The sequence below is a fragment of the Nicotiana tomentosiformis genome, chromosome 5 (assembly GCF_000390325.3).
Source record: "Nicotiana tomentosiformis chromosome 5, ASM39032v3, whole genome shotgun sequence".
Classification (NCBI taxonomy): domain Eukaryota; kingdom Viridiplantae; phylum Streptophyta; class Magnoliopsida; order Solanales; family Solanaceae; genus Nicotiana; species Nicotiana tomentosiformis.
This window is the reverse complement of record NC_090816.1, coordinates 26150646-26166504: the sequence shown is the minus strand read 5'-3', so window position 1 is coordinate 26166504 and position 15859 is coordinate 26150646. Positions and strand designations below refer to the sequence as shown.

The 15859-nt window shown below is 32.5% G+C and overlaps 3 protein-coding genes across 8 annotated transcripts; 2 read left to right on the top strand and 1 right to left on the bottom strand.

Annotated features, from left to right (window-relative positions):
• On the bottom strand, window positions 1–3316 carry LOC104091117 (uncharacterized). 4 transcript variants are annotated; one of them, XM_070202104.1, is made up of 5 exons: window positions 2206–3316; window positions 2047–2134; window positions 1756–1950; window positions 1102–1571; window positions 1–323 (listed from the first exon to the last, which is right to left on the bottom strand). In XM_070202104.1, exons 1-4 carry the CDS (start codon window positions 3111–3113, stop codon window positions 1503–1505), a joined length of 1260 nt encoding a protein of 419 aa, XP_070058205.1. In that variant the 5' UTR covers window positions 3114–3316; the 3' UTR covers window positions 1–323; window positions 1102–1502. The 4 variants fall into 4 exon arrangements, with proteins under 4 accessions (XP_070058205.1, XP_070058202.1, XP_070058204.1 ...); XM_070202101.1 differs by having other exon boundaries at window positions 1102–1950; XM_070202103.1 differs by having other exon boundaries at window positions 1102–1950; window positions 2248–3316.
• Window positions 3317–9529: 6213 nt separating this feature from the next.
• LOC138910824 (uncharacterized) lies at window positions 9530–13627 on the top strand. 2 transcript variants are annotated; one of them, XM_070202098.1, is made up of 6 exons: window positions 9530–9769; window positions 10741–10875; window positions 11627–11874; window positions 11995–12204; window positions 12663–12755; window positions 13596–13627. In XM_070202098.1, the coding sequence occupies exons 2-4, from the start codon at window positions 10767–10769 to the stop codon at window positions 12073–12075; spliced, it is 438 nt and encodes a 145-aa protein (XP_070058199.1). In that variant the 5' UTR covers window positions 9530–9769; window positions 10741–10766; the 3' UTR covers window positions 12076–12204; window positions 12663–12755; window positions 13596–13627. The 2 variants fall into 2 exon arrangements, with proteins under 2 accessions (XP_070058199.1, XP_070058198.1); XM_070202097.1 differs by having other exon boundaries at window positions 9531–9769; window positions 10753–10875.
• Window positions 13628–13778: 151 nt separating this feature from the next.
• LOC138910825 (uncharacterized) lies at window positions 13779–14686 on the top strand. Of its 2 annotated transcripts, XM_070202100.1 has the most exons (3): window positions 13779–14152; window positions 14236–14269; window positions 14461–14686. In XM_070202100.1, exons 1-2 carry the CDS (start codon window positions 13791–13793, stop codon window positions 14243–14245), a joined length of 372 nt encoding a protein of 123 aa, XP_070058201.1. In that variant the 5' UTR covers window positions 13779–13790; the 3' UTR covers window positions 14246–14269; window positions 14461–14686. The 2 variants fall into 2 exon arrangements, with proteins under 2 accessions (XP_070058201.1, XP_070058200.1); XM_070202099.1 differs by lacking the exon at window positions 14236–14269.
• Window positions 14687–15859: the final 1173 nt, after the last annotated feature.

Sequence of the window (15859 nt, the reverse complement as noted above, 5' to 3'; positions counted from 1 at the left end):
TGCCCGAAAACATCACGATACTCTGAATAAAAAAAGTTACAAATTAAGTTGTCAAAACCATCAAGAGTCTCAACAAATCTGCAAATACTTTATCATACACATGGCTAACAAAAGGCATCTCAACATAAGGAGTTTACAAGACCATTACAAAAGTTAGAGCTAACAAGAGTCATATGCCTACTGCTAAGCTGTATTCTAACAAAATAAGATAGAGAACAAGAATTTCAATAATGTTGTCTCATTTGGCAGAGAAGCCTCTTCCATCTCTTTTCTGCAAATGCCACTCAAACCAAAGTTGTTGCTTCTTTTTCTTTTTCCCTGGCCTGACAATAAATTTTCATGTGACAGACCATATTATTCACCAAAAAGAATCTCAGAGAAATAAATATCCTTACATACAACACTACAAATAAGTAATTTAACATAAATGTAGTAATATACTTATCAAAATTATCTACTACCAATAAAAGCACTCTTGCTAGGTATAAGATAAAACGCAAAATACAGAAAGAGGAGAAAAGAAAGGAAGAAGAAAAATGTGTAGTCTCTATAGACTTTTCCCTAAAAAGAACGAGGATTCCCACCGAATCACATTGGTGCTAAATACATCTGCTCCTTGTGATGGCTTAGAAAAAAGCTGAGTTGACATGGCGACAAGCATGAATCTAAGCAACTCGTAAATTTGTAAAAGATATACCTCCGAGCTAGGAATGAGTTCTTGAAGCCCCCTCATCCAAGAGGACCAAGACAATTTTCAAATAAAACGAAAGGCCTCAGCAAGTTGGGGATACATAAAAGAAAGGAAGAGCAATATGCCAACCATCTGTTCATACGCTTAAAGCATTAAGCGGATGATTTATTTACTCTTTCACTATTCAGAGTTCATGTGATAGACACTAATAAAGTTAATATTTAAGAGAAAACAAAAGGAGAATTTACTTTAGACATTTAAAGTAGAATAAAAAGAGGACAGAGAGACCTACATAGGAGGATATTACCTCAAGATATCTATAAATGGCCTAATTATTTAAAACCTCCCATTCTCCCCATCGCCAACATAATAAATTTAAAAAAGATGCATACCAGCAACAGGTTACTGACCTTACTATTATGAGGTTACATCATAAAACCAATGTCATCATCATCATCTGTGTTATCGACTTCATCGTCATTAGTACTATTATTACCTTCATTCCCCTCATTCTCCTCATGATCACTGATGTACTCTACCATTGTGTCATCCTCTTCGTCAGAATTTTCTTCGTCATAACCAACTTCATGTTCTGTCTGAGCTTTCAATTCAATTACAGTTGCATCTAGGGTAATCGAATCAACATCATCTCTATGTAGTTGACTCAGCATATTATCCGTATCATTGACAATTGAATTACTTTCAAGTGATACATCTTGATATACTTCATCATTTGTAACATACAATTCGCCATTTTCTGTCTTTGAATTTTGCATCTCTGGCACATCATATAAGTGTCTATCTTGAAATTTTAGGACAATTCGCCAATTTTCTCCCAACTTCGGATCATCAATATAAAATACTTGCCTTGCTTGAGTAGCTAGTACAAAAGAATCATGTTCATATCAAAATCTATTAACATTGATGCTCGTAAAATTTTTATCTTTTTGCATCCCTGTCTTCTTGCGAAGATCAAACCACTTGCATTTAAATAGCAGAACTGGATTGCCATTAAGATACTCTAACTCAATCATGTCAGTTATAATACCATAAAAATCAATCACCTCATTTTCATGATAGCCTTCAACAATTAGACCGCAATTTTGACTTTTACGTAGTTCATCGCGTTTTTGAATATGGTACCTAACACCATTTACAGTACACCCAGTATATGTTCTTCCACGCACATCAGGTCCTATTGCCAAAGGATATAACTGATTGATAGACACTGACTTTCCGTTATTATATAATTGCATAATCTACAATGAAAAAATTATTACTTTTAATTAGTAAAGAGGAAAACAAATTAGAATTTAAGCACATTAAGATGATTCTTATCGTAAAAAGTTACTTACTTTCCTTTTGAACCATAAAGGAAATTGTTCTCTATGTTTCTCTTCTATATTCGCAATAACTTGCTTCATCAACTCTTCTTTATGCTCCCTGTATGCAAAATAAATTACTTATAAATTATTTAAAACAGAAAAATAACAATAGAGAGAAAAATAACTTACCGAAGAAAAGGTTCTACTTCTTCGCAATTATTCAACACATACCACCGAGCCATATCAAAATCTTTCTTTGGTATGGTATCATAGTTTCCATCTCCAAATGGTCTAACACACTTTGAGAATATGTCCAGAACAAGTTCATCTTTGTTACTAGATCCATCATCATTTCGATCTTCACGATTAAATCTAGTTTCGATGCCAGTAAGATACATAGAGCAAAATGTCAAACATTCATTAATAAGATAGCCTTCTGCAATAGAACCTTCTGGTCGTGCCTTGTTTCGCACATAACGCTTAAGCTTGCACAAAAATCTTTCAATTTTATACATCCAACGATATTGTACTGGTCCCCCATACATAGCCTCTCGTGGTAAATGCACAGCCAAATGTACCATAACATCAAAGAAAGCAGGTGGAAAGATCATCTCAAGCTTACACAATATTAAAATTATATTCTTTTCTAGTTGTTCTAAGTCATCTTTTCTCAAAGTCTTGCAACATATTTTTTGAAAGAAATCGCCTAACTCAATCAATGCTGAAGAGACATCTTTATTTACAAATCCATGAATAGCAATAGGCAATAGTCGTTGCAACAAAACATGATAGTCATGACTTTTGAGTCCAGTTATCTTATCATCATCCGCACTTACACGACATGAGATATTTGAAGTATAACTATCAGGAAATTTAACTGATTTTAAAAATTTACAGAACTCTTTTTTTTCACTTTTTGACATATTATAACAAGCAGCCGGCATTGTATAACTAGAACCATTATCCTGTAACCATAGTTCTTTTCTTATGTTCATATCCTTAAGATCTTGTCTTGCTTTATATGTGTCCTTATTTTTTCTTTCAATATTCAGTATTGTCCCCAAAATATTCTCGCAAATGTTCTTTTCTATGTGCATGATGTCTAAATTGTGTCGCAACTTCAAGCTCTTCCAATATGGCAAATCAAATAAAATACTTTTCCTCACCCAATTCAACTCTTCAAGAAGACGTTTTCTTTTCTTATTATTTGGGTGTTTTCCTGGTCTATAAGTACTTAAAAAATTCAATTGTTGTAAGACATCATCTCCTGATAGCTGTTTTGGTTTTAATCTTTTTTCTATCTTACCATCAAATTTTTTGCTTCTTCTCCATGCGTGCTTAGGTTCAAGATACCGGCGATGATCCATGTAACAGATTTTACTTCTTAACTTGTGTGAAGGTGCATCTTTATTGCAAGTAGGACATGCCATGTATCCCTTAGTACTCTATCCAGATAAATTACCTAATCCATAAGAAATAATATATGCTCACATTAGTTTATATTCCTAAACTATACTAAACTTACTTACAAGTAGTATACTAGTAAAATGTATACAAAATCTTCTATTTAACAATTATTTAGACATCTTGGACAGTAAGGAATTTAAGAACTTACCATAAGCTGAAAAATCATTTATGGTCCATATAACAGCAGCATGCATCTTGAAGGACTCTCCTATTGATGCATCAAATGTATCTACACCTTCACTCCATAACTCATTCAATTCATCAACCAAAGGACGCAAATAAACATCAATATCCTTTCCTGGTGCTTGAGGACCAGGAATAAGCAATGACATTAACATAAATGGATCCTTAAAATATTTTCAAGGAGGAAGATTATAAGGAACTAGAATGACAGGCCACATACTATAAGTTGTGCTCATGTTACCAAATGGATTAAAACCATCGGTTGCAAGGCCAAGTCTAATATTTCGAGGTTCTTGTGCAAACCACTCATGATTCTTGTCAAATTCTTTCCACTCTTCAGAATCAGCAGGATGCCTTAATACATTTGGCTCATCAAGACGTTTTTCTTTATGCCACCTCATGTCCTCACTTGTTTTTCTTAACATAAATAATCTTTGAAGTCTCGGTTTTAATGGAAAATATCGCAAGACTTTATGAGAAATCTTTTTATCCTTTCCGTTATTAATTTTCCATCTCGAAGTACCACAATGTGGACACTCTTGTCTATCTTTAAGCTCACCCCAATAAAGCACACAATCATATTTGCAAGCATGGATGGAAATGTATCCTAATCCCAAACCTTGCAGCATGTTTCTAGCATCATAATATGACTTAGGAACTGCCTCACCATTTGGCAATACCTTTCTTAGTAACTCTAGCAACATATTAAATGACTTATTACTCCAATGATTGTACACTTTCAAGTGTAGCAACTTCACAAGGAATGACAACTTTGAGAATTTCTGACATCCCGGGTATAATTCATGTTCAGCTTCTTCCAACAATTTGTCAAACTTTTTGGCTTCCTTCTCATGCATATTACCACATATATTATTACCAGTTATTGTCTCCCCCGAAAAATTGACAAATGATCTTTCACTGACATCTTCTAACATAGCGTTAATTCCATCATTGTTGTCATGTTCTTCATCTTCATCTTCGTCCTCATCCTCGTCTTCGTCTTCGTTGTAAATTGCTTCATCTTTATCTCTCCTTTGCGATTGTTCCCCATGGTATATTCATTGCACGTAACTTCCCGTAATTCCTTTTATCAATAAGTGGTCATACACTACTTCTTGTGTTTGAAAATCTATATTTAAACAGTCTTGACATGGACATCGAACTTTAGAATTTCGATCAAAGTTTGACCGAACGAGTTGCATAAAAGATTGAACACCCTCAATATATTTTTTAGAGAACTTTCGTTCATGCATCCAACCTTTATCCATGATCAACTGCACAAACATATCGACAAAGCAAGCTAAGTCAGCCATGCGGTAATAATTGAGTTTTAATAAAGCAAAAGAGAAATGCATTTATAATTTTTCAACATGTCATAAAACTTTTGCTGAGAGAATAATAAAGAATAAAAGTAAAAAAACACAAAAATTATGAGAATATTGCTAGACATAGTTCACTGTTTTATTAGATTATCTTGTCTAAAATTTAATTAAAACATGAAAACTACAGAAGATTTACAAAGGAATTAGGATCATGTAATAGGAAGGTGTACATTATGATGAAACAAGTTTAATTGAATAACAAAACATGATCATGAACTCTTCTGGACGAAGGGACTACAAAAGAAAATTAAGAAAAGGAAGACTAATATATGAACAGAAAACCATTTTTGAGTTCAAATTTCTCTAGCTTTTCCCCTGAGAAGACTAAAAAGGTAAATCTTTTTTCCCATAAGTTATTGTTTCATAAGGTTGTGGTTATTTGAATTTATCTTTAATCTTGCTATGTGTTCTTCTGCTCCTAACTTCTACAGTAAACTTGAGGATGGCATAGTTACATGGTTACGAGAAACTCTTAAGAGATTTGTCAGTGAATTGGCCACACAATTTCCGTTTGATCCAAACTACTCCTTCATGGCTAGAATAGCTAATTATAAGTGTTAGTTAGCTAATTACATTAGACTAGCATTAGTAATAAATAGTTAGCTAAATAAATTGAGCATGTATATATACACAATTATATAGCACTTGGGAGTATCAATCAATGAACGAAATCCTATTTCTCACTTCTCTCTGTTCCATTCCCTCTTCTTCCCTCTATTCTCTAATCCCCCTTTCTCCTTCTAATGCTTTTCTTAGTGAAGGCAGTCCCTTCATTCAAGTGATATTTGCTTGTACACTGATTTCTTAAAATTTAGTGCAACATATGACTTCCTAATTTATCGTTTTCCTCTGAATCCCAGCCAAGTTAAGTAAATAAGTACCCATCTATCCACATACAAAAAATCAAACTTCAATTCATTCTTATGACCAATCAATTCATAAATCAAAACTCAGTATTCGGATGTTAAGAAATAAATAGAGAGGAGAAGGCAGCGACAGAAATAAAAGAGGAGAATTTACCAGAGTGGTCTGATAGCGACGAAGGGGAGGACCAAGAGCAACGAGATGCAGCGTCAGGCGAGGGCTGCAGCGACAAATTTTTTTTTCTGAAAAGGACGGACGAGGCGAGATGTTTGAGGGCTTGCGGTGACAATTTCTTGTTTGACAAAAAGAGTGAGCAAAAGATTTGTTTTATAAAAATAGAAGAAAAGGTGTAATCCAAATTCCCGAACAGATTGAAACTCCAATATGGTATCAAAGTTTGAAGAAGAAAAATTAATCCATTATGCTCACCTTGCTCATATGCGGAAAAGTGAACAAAAATATATATGTGAAAACACATATATCCTAATTACAATAATATTTGTTTATTCATTCATGCTATAGTTACACAAAACTTGAGGTGTTCATTATTCAATCTTGTAATACCCAATCGGTCATTTTGATTTTTAGAACCTCGTTACCTAAAAAAAAACTTCTCGTATGTGCTTTTAATGATTTATGATTTGCGGGGATGGTTGGTTCTGGATTTGTAAGTATTTGGGTTGAAATCGGAACACTTAGTTCCTTAAGTTGGCAAGTTTGACTTCGGTCAATATTTTGAGAAAACGACCCCATAATAGAATTTTAACGATTCCAAAAGCTATATATGGTGATTTTGGACTTAGGAACGTGTTTGAAATTTTATTTGGAAGTACGTAGTTAAATTAGGCTTGAAATGGCTAAAATAGGAATTTAAGTTTGGAAGTTTGACCGGAGAGTTGACTTTTTGATACCGGAGTCAGAATCCAGTTCAGAAAATTTTCATAGTTCCGTTATATCATTTATGACTCGTGTGCAAAATTTGAGGTCAATCGCATTTGCTTTGATAGGTTTCGACATCGAATGTAGAAGTTGGAAACTTAAAGTTTCATTAAGCTTGAATTGGAGCATAATTCTTGGTTTTAGCGTCGTTTGATGTGATTTGAGGTTTCAAATAAATTCGTATGATGTTTTAGGACTTGTTGGTATATTTGGTTGAAGTCCTGAGGTCCTCTGGTAAGTTTCGGATGGTTAACGGATCAAGAATTGAAGTCGGGAGACTGTTGAAGTGAGTTTTGCTGGTTTTTGGCTGATCTGGTTTTTTCCCTTATCTGTCAAAATCGGACCCCATGATCGGACTCCCTGATCGAGCTCCCTGATGAAGTGAGTTTTGCTGGTTTTTGGCTGATCTGGTTTTTTCCCTTATCTGTCAAAATCGGACCCCATGATCGGACTCCCTAATCGAGCTCCCTGATCGGACCCCAGGACCGAGCTCCCTGATCGGACTCCATGATCGGACCCCAGGATCGGACCCCAGAATCGGACTCCGTGATCGAGCTCCCTGATCGGACTGGACAGATCTATAAGTTATAAAAATAGGGTACTTCGTCCCATTTGCCATTTTTGATGAATTGGAGCTTGAGGAGATGCGATTTTGATATATTTTCAAGGAAAAATATTGGGGTAAGTGATTATAACTCGGATTTGGTCAATATACACAAATATATCATTGTTTTTACTATTTAATTATTGCTTTGAGATTGATATTCGGGAATTGTTTAGAAATCTCATAGAAACGAATTTTTGAGATTTCGGTATCGATTCTGAGTCGGATTTGAGCGAAATTGGTATGGTTGGACTCATAATTGAATGGGTTGTTGGATTTCGTAACTTTCGATGGATTCCGAAACGTGAGCCCCACAGACGAATTTTTAATTAATTTCGAGATTTTATTGAAAATGTGGTATTTTCTTATAGAATTGATTCCTATAAATTTTAGTGATTGTATCGAATTATTTTTGGTTAAATTCGAGCAAATCGAAGTTGGATAATCGAGGAAAATGCCTGCTAGTAGATTAAATTGGAGCAAGACGAGATAAGTCTCTTGTCTAATCTTGTGAGGGAAAAATTACCACATAGGTAATTAAAATAATAATTGTTGCTAATTGTGGGGGGTACGTACGCACGAGGTGAGAAGAGTCCATGCGTAGCTACTATTAATGCTAAAGTTCGGGTAGTTTAGGACTCAAAGCATGAATTACTTGTGTAAATTATATTCTTTATTTAATTAATATTACTTGATATACATACATACATACATACATATATATATATATATATATATATATATATATATATATATATATATATATATATAGTGAATTGTCAGATAAAAATAATAAGGGATGAAAATCTCATATGCTTGATTTTCTGTTTAAATTAATTAATTGTTAAGAGAAATTATTCTTTCTCCCGAATTTATCTTATAATAAATATACTCTCCTTCCGGAGGTACATAAGAAAATGTCCTCTTTTTTTGTGGAGAGGGCCGAACGCCTCGACATGATAGATGCATCTATGGATCGTATCGCACGTCCCTCGGCAGTGTACACGACACTCTAGATCGGGCCGTACGACCTTAGCATAAACCGTGCTTAATAATAATTTCACGATACTTGGACAATTTATTGCAGCTTGTAAAGCTATTTGATAAATTGAAAAATTTATTGAAATTGAATGATTTAATTAATATATTGGAAATTGTTGCATTTGAAGAATTTTTATTATTTCTGCTAATTGAATAAAATTATTGTTAACTTTGTGAATCATGCTGATTTGAATAATTATAATTTATTTCATTTATTATTGTTGACCCTTAGTGAGTGTCAAAGTCGGCCATCTCGTCTCTCCCACTTTGAGATTTGGCTTGATACTTACTGGGTACACGTTGTTTACGTATTCATACTACACTTGCTGCACTTTTTTGTGCAGGATCTGAGACAGATACTAGGGTAAATTTTATTTGGTGTCTTATTATTTTTCTTGAATTTAAATTTTATCGATATATGTTTAATTTATTAATTTAACATGGAATAAATTCTACAAACCAAAATAGAATATAAACTATACTATAAGTGCAAAAATTAAGCTACGAACCAAGAGCGCAAAAATCAATGTGTAATGTAAATTTTTATGTAGTTATAATTTTTAAATAGGTATTTATATAATTAATCTGGTTCGACTTTTTCGATTAAGTTTTTATTAAAATCAAATAATTAAATTTTATATGTTCTTAAAACTAAAAAATTAAAATCGAATAAAGAATGTAGATTGTTTTCTCCGATTTGATCCGTTTTCTGTTTAGTTCAATTTCTCGTGAACACCCTTTGTTTAACTTTTTATTTTATGCCAAGATAGTTAAATCAATTTTTGAAATAATTATTTTGAATATTGTATTATTGTAGTATCTATTTCATATAATTTATTTATAACATAAAGTCATCCAAAATTGGGATAAGTTCTAAAATAAAGTTTCATTTTAGTATTATTTTCACAAGTTAAAGTTTCTTTTTACTATTGCTTCCCTTAAGTTGGTTGTAGACAGTATTATATCCGCTGGAGAGAGAGATAAAGGTTAGGGTTAGAAGAAAGTTTGGGTAAAGCCACTTCTCCACTTCCTAATTTTTTGGATAACCTTCTTCCTTGGCATGATAACTCTCCAACCTCGTCCATACCCACCAAACTCGTCGATACCCACCAAATAGAATTCCACAAGACTGTAAAATGGAGAAAGAAACCGTCTTTTGGCGCTGGAATTTGGGATTTTTGGCTCCAAACGAATTTCAGGATAACCACTATATATATATGAGAAAAATTACTGGAAAAAATACATTGCAAAGTAAAGCAAAATTTCTGAACAGGTATGTATCATTCCACCTACTCTATGTTTGAATAAGATTCAATAGATTGTAATTTGCCATAATCATATAACGAATTAATAATTCATTAATTATTTGTGGCATAGACATTGATATGCCTTTATTTTATCTCATATGATCAATCTAGACGAGAATAAATCAATTGGAAGATTTTGAAACAGAAACTCTCTAATTTACTGTGTATATTTATAATTTTTAATTTACTGTGTATATTTAGAGTTTTGCAAGGTGTGTATTTTTACAGTTGGTATGGTATACAACTAGTGAAGCATGTCTCTACTGAAGGGGAAATATTAGGGATTATCAGAGTAGGCATCTATTTTGTGTGTGTGTGTGTGTGTATATATATATATATATATATCTATTTTGTGTATATATATATATATATATATTGAATTTTGCTGTCTGGTTTTTAGGGAAGAGTGGAGAGTGGATGGATTGTGGAAATATGGTATTAAAGCTTCTGTTTGAGTCAAATCATGCTTCTTGGTGGCCCTTAGGAATTTGTTTGATCGGATAATGGCACTTTAAATTTAGATGAACTGAACCAAAGTGTTTTAATGTGAACATTATGTAGGGTAATTTATATTTTTGTTGAAATCAGTAAACATTTCTTCACTAGGCTCAATCTTTGTTAGACACACAACTTCTTTTAACTTTGCTGCATATATAAGTTTTTGAAAACATAGTTTATGTGCCTTCAAATTTAAAAATTTCCTGCATAAATAGATCTTTGGTATGTTATACTAATTACTTAAGTTGGCTAGTGATGCTTCAATAGTTCAATAAGTATTAGGAGAAGAAGACAGTAAACTCTTATTAGGAAATGATAGGCATCAGGCTTTCCAGATTGATGATTTATGTTCTTTTTGAATTTTTCTTTAGTTATTTCTAACTTTTGGTTTGTTAAACTAATATATTTTACATCTAATGAATATACTAAAATTATATAGTATGTTTGGTAGAATTCTACAAATCAATGGCACCGGGCGGACGTGTCTCTAGACAAACCACAATTACAGGTGCTTCCACTCAAGCAAGCCTATCATCTGATCCATCAAATAGTAATAATCCTATTCCTAATACAGGTAATACGTACCTTTTATTATATTGACTAGGAGTGTATCTATTAGTTATTGTTTGTTCTCCTTTTTTCTGATGCTTATTGCTCATTGTTGTCAGAATACTCCTATTTTTTGTTGTTTACTCTTATGGATCCTTTTTTTTTTTGCTTGTTCAGTGCATTCCATATTGTTTTTCTATATGCATCAAGTATATCCTGCATTTTCTAATTCAGACTTTTGGTAGTATTATTTTTACTGAAACCTTTGCTGTAAAATTGAAGTAATTTCTTATGGTTGGGTCAATTCCATTGCAATTCGAAGGTACATTGGGGATTTTCATTTCTGTGGAAGTCATTATCTGATAAATTATATTGCACCAATTCTTTCTTACTGGTTTTAGTAGATACTAAGGGTAGCCAAGAACTACACACCTACTGCAATATTATTCTTGAGTTTAACTTTATAAAACAAACGGATTGTCTTTAAAACAGGGGATATAAACAAAGTTTCTGATTGTTGCCCAATAAGAAGTTGCAACAAATTCTTACTTTCCTCGACTGGAAAGAAATAGCTATAATTATATTCCAGCATCTAGGATTCTTTTGTGTTCAAGTTGGAACCAAATATATTAACATTTGAAATATTCATTTATGTTAAACTTGTAACAATAGAGTTTTCATTTGTAGCATAGCAATTAATTACTAATATATATACATGGTTACCATTTCTGAATTTTAGCAAGTATTTTGAACTAACTTTAACTTTTTAAAATCAGATGATTCAACTAGAATCAGGAAAGGTCGTGGAAGGACACTGGGAAAAGGTCTTGAGAAAATGAAGAAGTCTATAGGAAGAAAGATGGTTATAGACATCCCAGTTGGTAAAGGAAGGCCAGTTGAGGCAATTCCATCAGCAAAGCTATCAAATGAGTTAGGAATTATTGCTCGCAACTTTCTTTCGCTTCCAAACAGGTGGAAGGAACTCACAAGAGAGGATAAGGATGCAGCATTAATTAGATGTCATGTAAGGATTTTATATTTTGGTACATTTTATTACATTTTAAATATGTTAGTTTTCAATCTTTTACAAGTAAAGGGAATTTTGATTGTTTTGTGAGTGTCTTCAAAACTTCTCATTTTGCAGGAGAAGTTTGAAATTAACTTGGACGAGCATTACACCAAAGATAGCTGTGAGGATATTCTGAAAAATAGAAGTCGACAATGACGCTACAAATTAAAAAAGCTATTTGAATGTGCAAGCTCTGAGGAAGAGGCTCGTAAAATTGAAGTGCCAGAGTTGACCCCGGAAAATTGGAATAGGCTCTGTGACATGTGGGCGAATCCAGAGCATAAGGTAATTTCTATTCATATTTGTCTCGTCGTAATTTTTTCTAGCAAACAACATTCACGATTTCTCAAAGAAAAATATAATTTAAGTAATTAAGTATACAAATGAACAAAATGTACAGAAGATATTCTCAGTAACATGTTTTTCTCTTCTTTGTAGCTGCAACATTCAGTCATGGATGATATGGCTTACATTGATATGAGTAGTCCCTTCAAAAATATGCATTTACAGAAGATACAAATAAGAGTGAGAAAATAAACTGGAAGTAAAAAAACAGAAAAAAGGATCCTTTAAATGCCTCTGTAAAATGCAACCTTTGAGAAGAGCTTGATGTGGTTCTTTAGTTTCTGTCCACTCTTTTCTGCTAACATCCGAGAACTTATAGTGCGAAATGATAATAAGCTTTAGCATCATATTTGTGTCATTATAATTTTATTTACTTATATATAAATATTTCTTTGTAGAGACGATGCGAGATAAACAAGGTCAATCGAACAAAGTTGAAATCTAATCATTTCATGGGGTCAAGAGCTTTTGTAGCTGCTCGTGCTGAAATTGTAAGTTATACTATTTTTACTTTTTGTAACTTTTCCAATCCCTTTGCTTGGTAGGCGAAGAGTGAATTCTCAAGGAACATTTTTAATATTCAAAATGGTGAAAAGAAAAGAAAAGAAAAGAAGGCCAATGAGTTTGGTATACTTCTAATTCTACTTGCAGATACGTTTAAGTAATGTCATTTTTCATTCATAATTCAAATCATAACTTCAATTCTTTGTCTTCTTAAAAGAGAAAGAAAAGGACACTATTTAGTTTATGTTTAATATAAAAGTTAGTATTGTTATTTGTCTCCTTTCTATCATTTTTCCTACTGATTTTTTGCCATTTGTTCTTCAAATATATACGTGTTAATAGATGAATAGATGAGTGTTAGTCATTGGTTTTTAATTAACTTTTAGTACCTCAGGGAGATATAAATTTGTATAGCCTTAATAAAACTTCATGGAGGGTATAACTGTAAGTTTTCCCTGTGAAAGCTTATGAAATTACAAGTCACATACATATACTTTTATATCTCTGTTTAAGGGAACAAGAGTCTTTTTCAACTTTTGATTAAGCATAACACTACTTTTATATTTCTGTTTAAGGGAACAAGAGTCTATATCTCTACTAACTTACGTATGACTTCTATTAACTCATAAAACTAGTTTTCAATTTTCCATTATACAATGGATAGTTGCATAATATAAAGAACCACGATCCTATTAGACAATACATTCCTTACCTTTTGTTGAACCTGTAATCTAATCATGTTAATGTGGTTGTGGTTCAATCACCCTCCACATTCATTACTAAGATGATATTTTAGTAATATTTCATATTATTTTCATATCGTGTAGGGTGTGAATGAACATGGAGGAGTAGAGCCAAATAGGATTGAGTTCTACAAAAGCACCCATTACTCGAGTGAAAAAGGATGGTCATCTCCAGAGTGCTGAGACTGACTATGTAAGTAATATTTTAGTAACATGTCACATGTATTCATTCTATCTTATCATTAATTTAATTGATGTAATATTTTTATGTAGAACAAAATGAGAGACTTGAGAGCTCGGTCTGTTTCTGAACAGAATCCAATGACTATTGATGAAATTGCTGATAATGTACTTGGTACAAGGTCGGGATATATTAAAGGCCTTGGCTATGGTCCAAAGCCTAATACAACTACATCAACAAAAAGGACAGCAGAATTAGAGGACTCTCTTAGGAGGGTAAAAGAGGATGCTGCTACTGCCCAACATGGTTTACAAGAACGTTTGAATGCAGCTGAAACTGAGGTAGCAAATCAGCAGATACAGATACAAACATTAACTTCTGAGTTGGGTACTGTACGGGCACGCCAAGAGGAGATATTAAACCAAATACAGCGTCATTTTATTGGCTCATCACCATCAAGGTTAGAAGTACTACATCTTTAAATGATAAATTCAATTATAATTCTTTTAGCATCTAAGTTCGAATGCTTTTTTTATGATACAGCGAAGATTAAGCTCCACCAGATTATCAACTTTGGGTACACTAAACTTCACACTATTTATTTTTTGCTCATTTTTATTTTTTCGTATCACAATTCAGTTATTTGTTTCACCAATTAAACTCTACGTTTAACAAGAAGTCGTAGTTTATACCAATTATATTTTATTTATACCATGATACCATAAAGTATTAAATTAAATCTTAATTTTTTCTCTATCTTTTATACAGGTATATGAAGGTAAATATTGGATCAAGACTAATTGCAAGTGAAGTGTCATTCCATTCCTCCACTTCTCAGTTCTAGTTTAGGAGTAATATTTAGTATATCTCAATTCTCAGTTAGACTTTTATGTTGGACAGATTTACTTTAATTATGTTTCTTTTAATTTAAGGAGCTTTTATCTCAATATAGTTTTAATCTTAGTTGTATGATCAATGGTGAATATTTTTGTTATTACCTTTGATTGTTTTTAGTTTTCTGTTATTACCTTGATTGTTTTATTATGTTATTTCAAATTCGTATAACGCCAATCTAAAGCAAATACGAATATAAACGTCATCAAACATTTGTTATTAGTGACAAAAAAGTTTATTTATGTATAGTTTTTAGGAATATCACATTTTCGTCATGAAACAAATTAAGTTCGTCATAAATTCACTATATTTAGTGACAAAAATAATATGTCCCAAAATCATCTTTTTATTGACTACGAATCAACTTTGTATTTTTCAACGATTTTAATTGTCACTAATCATGACAATTTATAGTGACAAATTTTTGTTTGTCGATATTTTTTTTTTTTTTTAGTGACGAGATGATAGTTTTAACTACAAAATTATAATTGTCACTAATTATATATTTAGGGACAAAAATATTTTTTTGTGGATAAAAGGTAGTCTTTAGTGACAAAATTATGATTTTTCAACTACGAAACACACATAGCTTTAGAGACATTTGACGTCGTCACCAATTAAACTAAATATTTAGCGACGAGCCACTTTCGTCGACATTAATGCATTTTTAGTGACGAAATCATACTATTAAGTACAATTTTTTGTACTTTTTATGACAAATAAATCCGTCATAAATATTACGTATTTGGGGACGAAAAAAGATTTCGTCTTTAATATATTATTATTTGGCGACGAAACACAAAGTTGCCTTTGTATATTATTAGTGACGGTGTTTTAGAGACGAAATATTGACAAAACATTTTTTGTCACAAAAAATCTTTAGTGACGAAAAGAGAATCATAGGTGACAAAATAATTCATCACTGATAATCAAATTTGTTGTAGTACCCCTCCACAACTTACAACTAATACGCCTCCATCAACTACACCACATACAGACCAAATACCAGTAGAGGGGAGTGGATAATTGTCACTTTTGAAAATAAATCAAGCACATGATACAACAACCGGCCAACCAGCACCTCCAACGAAGAACTGCACCACCTCAAACAACCATTGAACACACAATCGATAGGGATGGAGAAGGCGGTGACTGCTCACATGGACACAACACCACCAGGTACATCCTTAAACCCTAATGGGCGACCCACAATCCATTTGACATCGGCTAAAACAATATTGGAAAAAAGGCCTACTACAACTTTAATTAATTA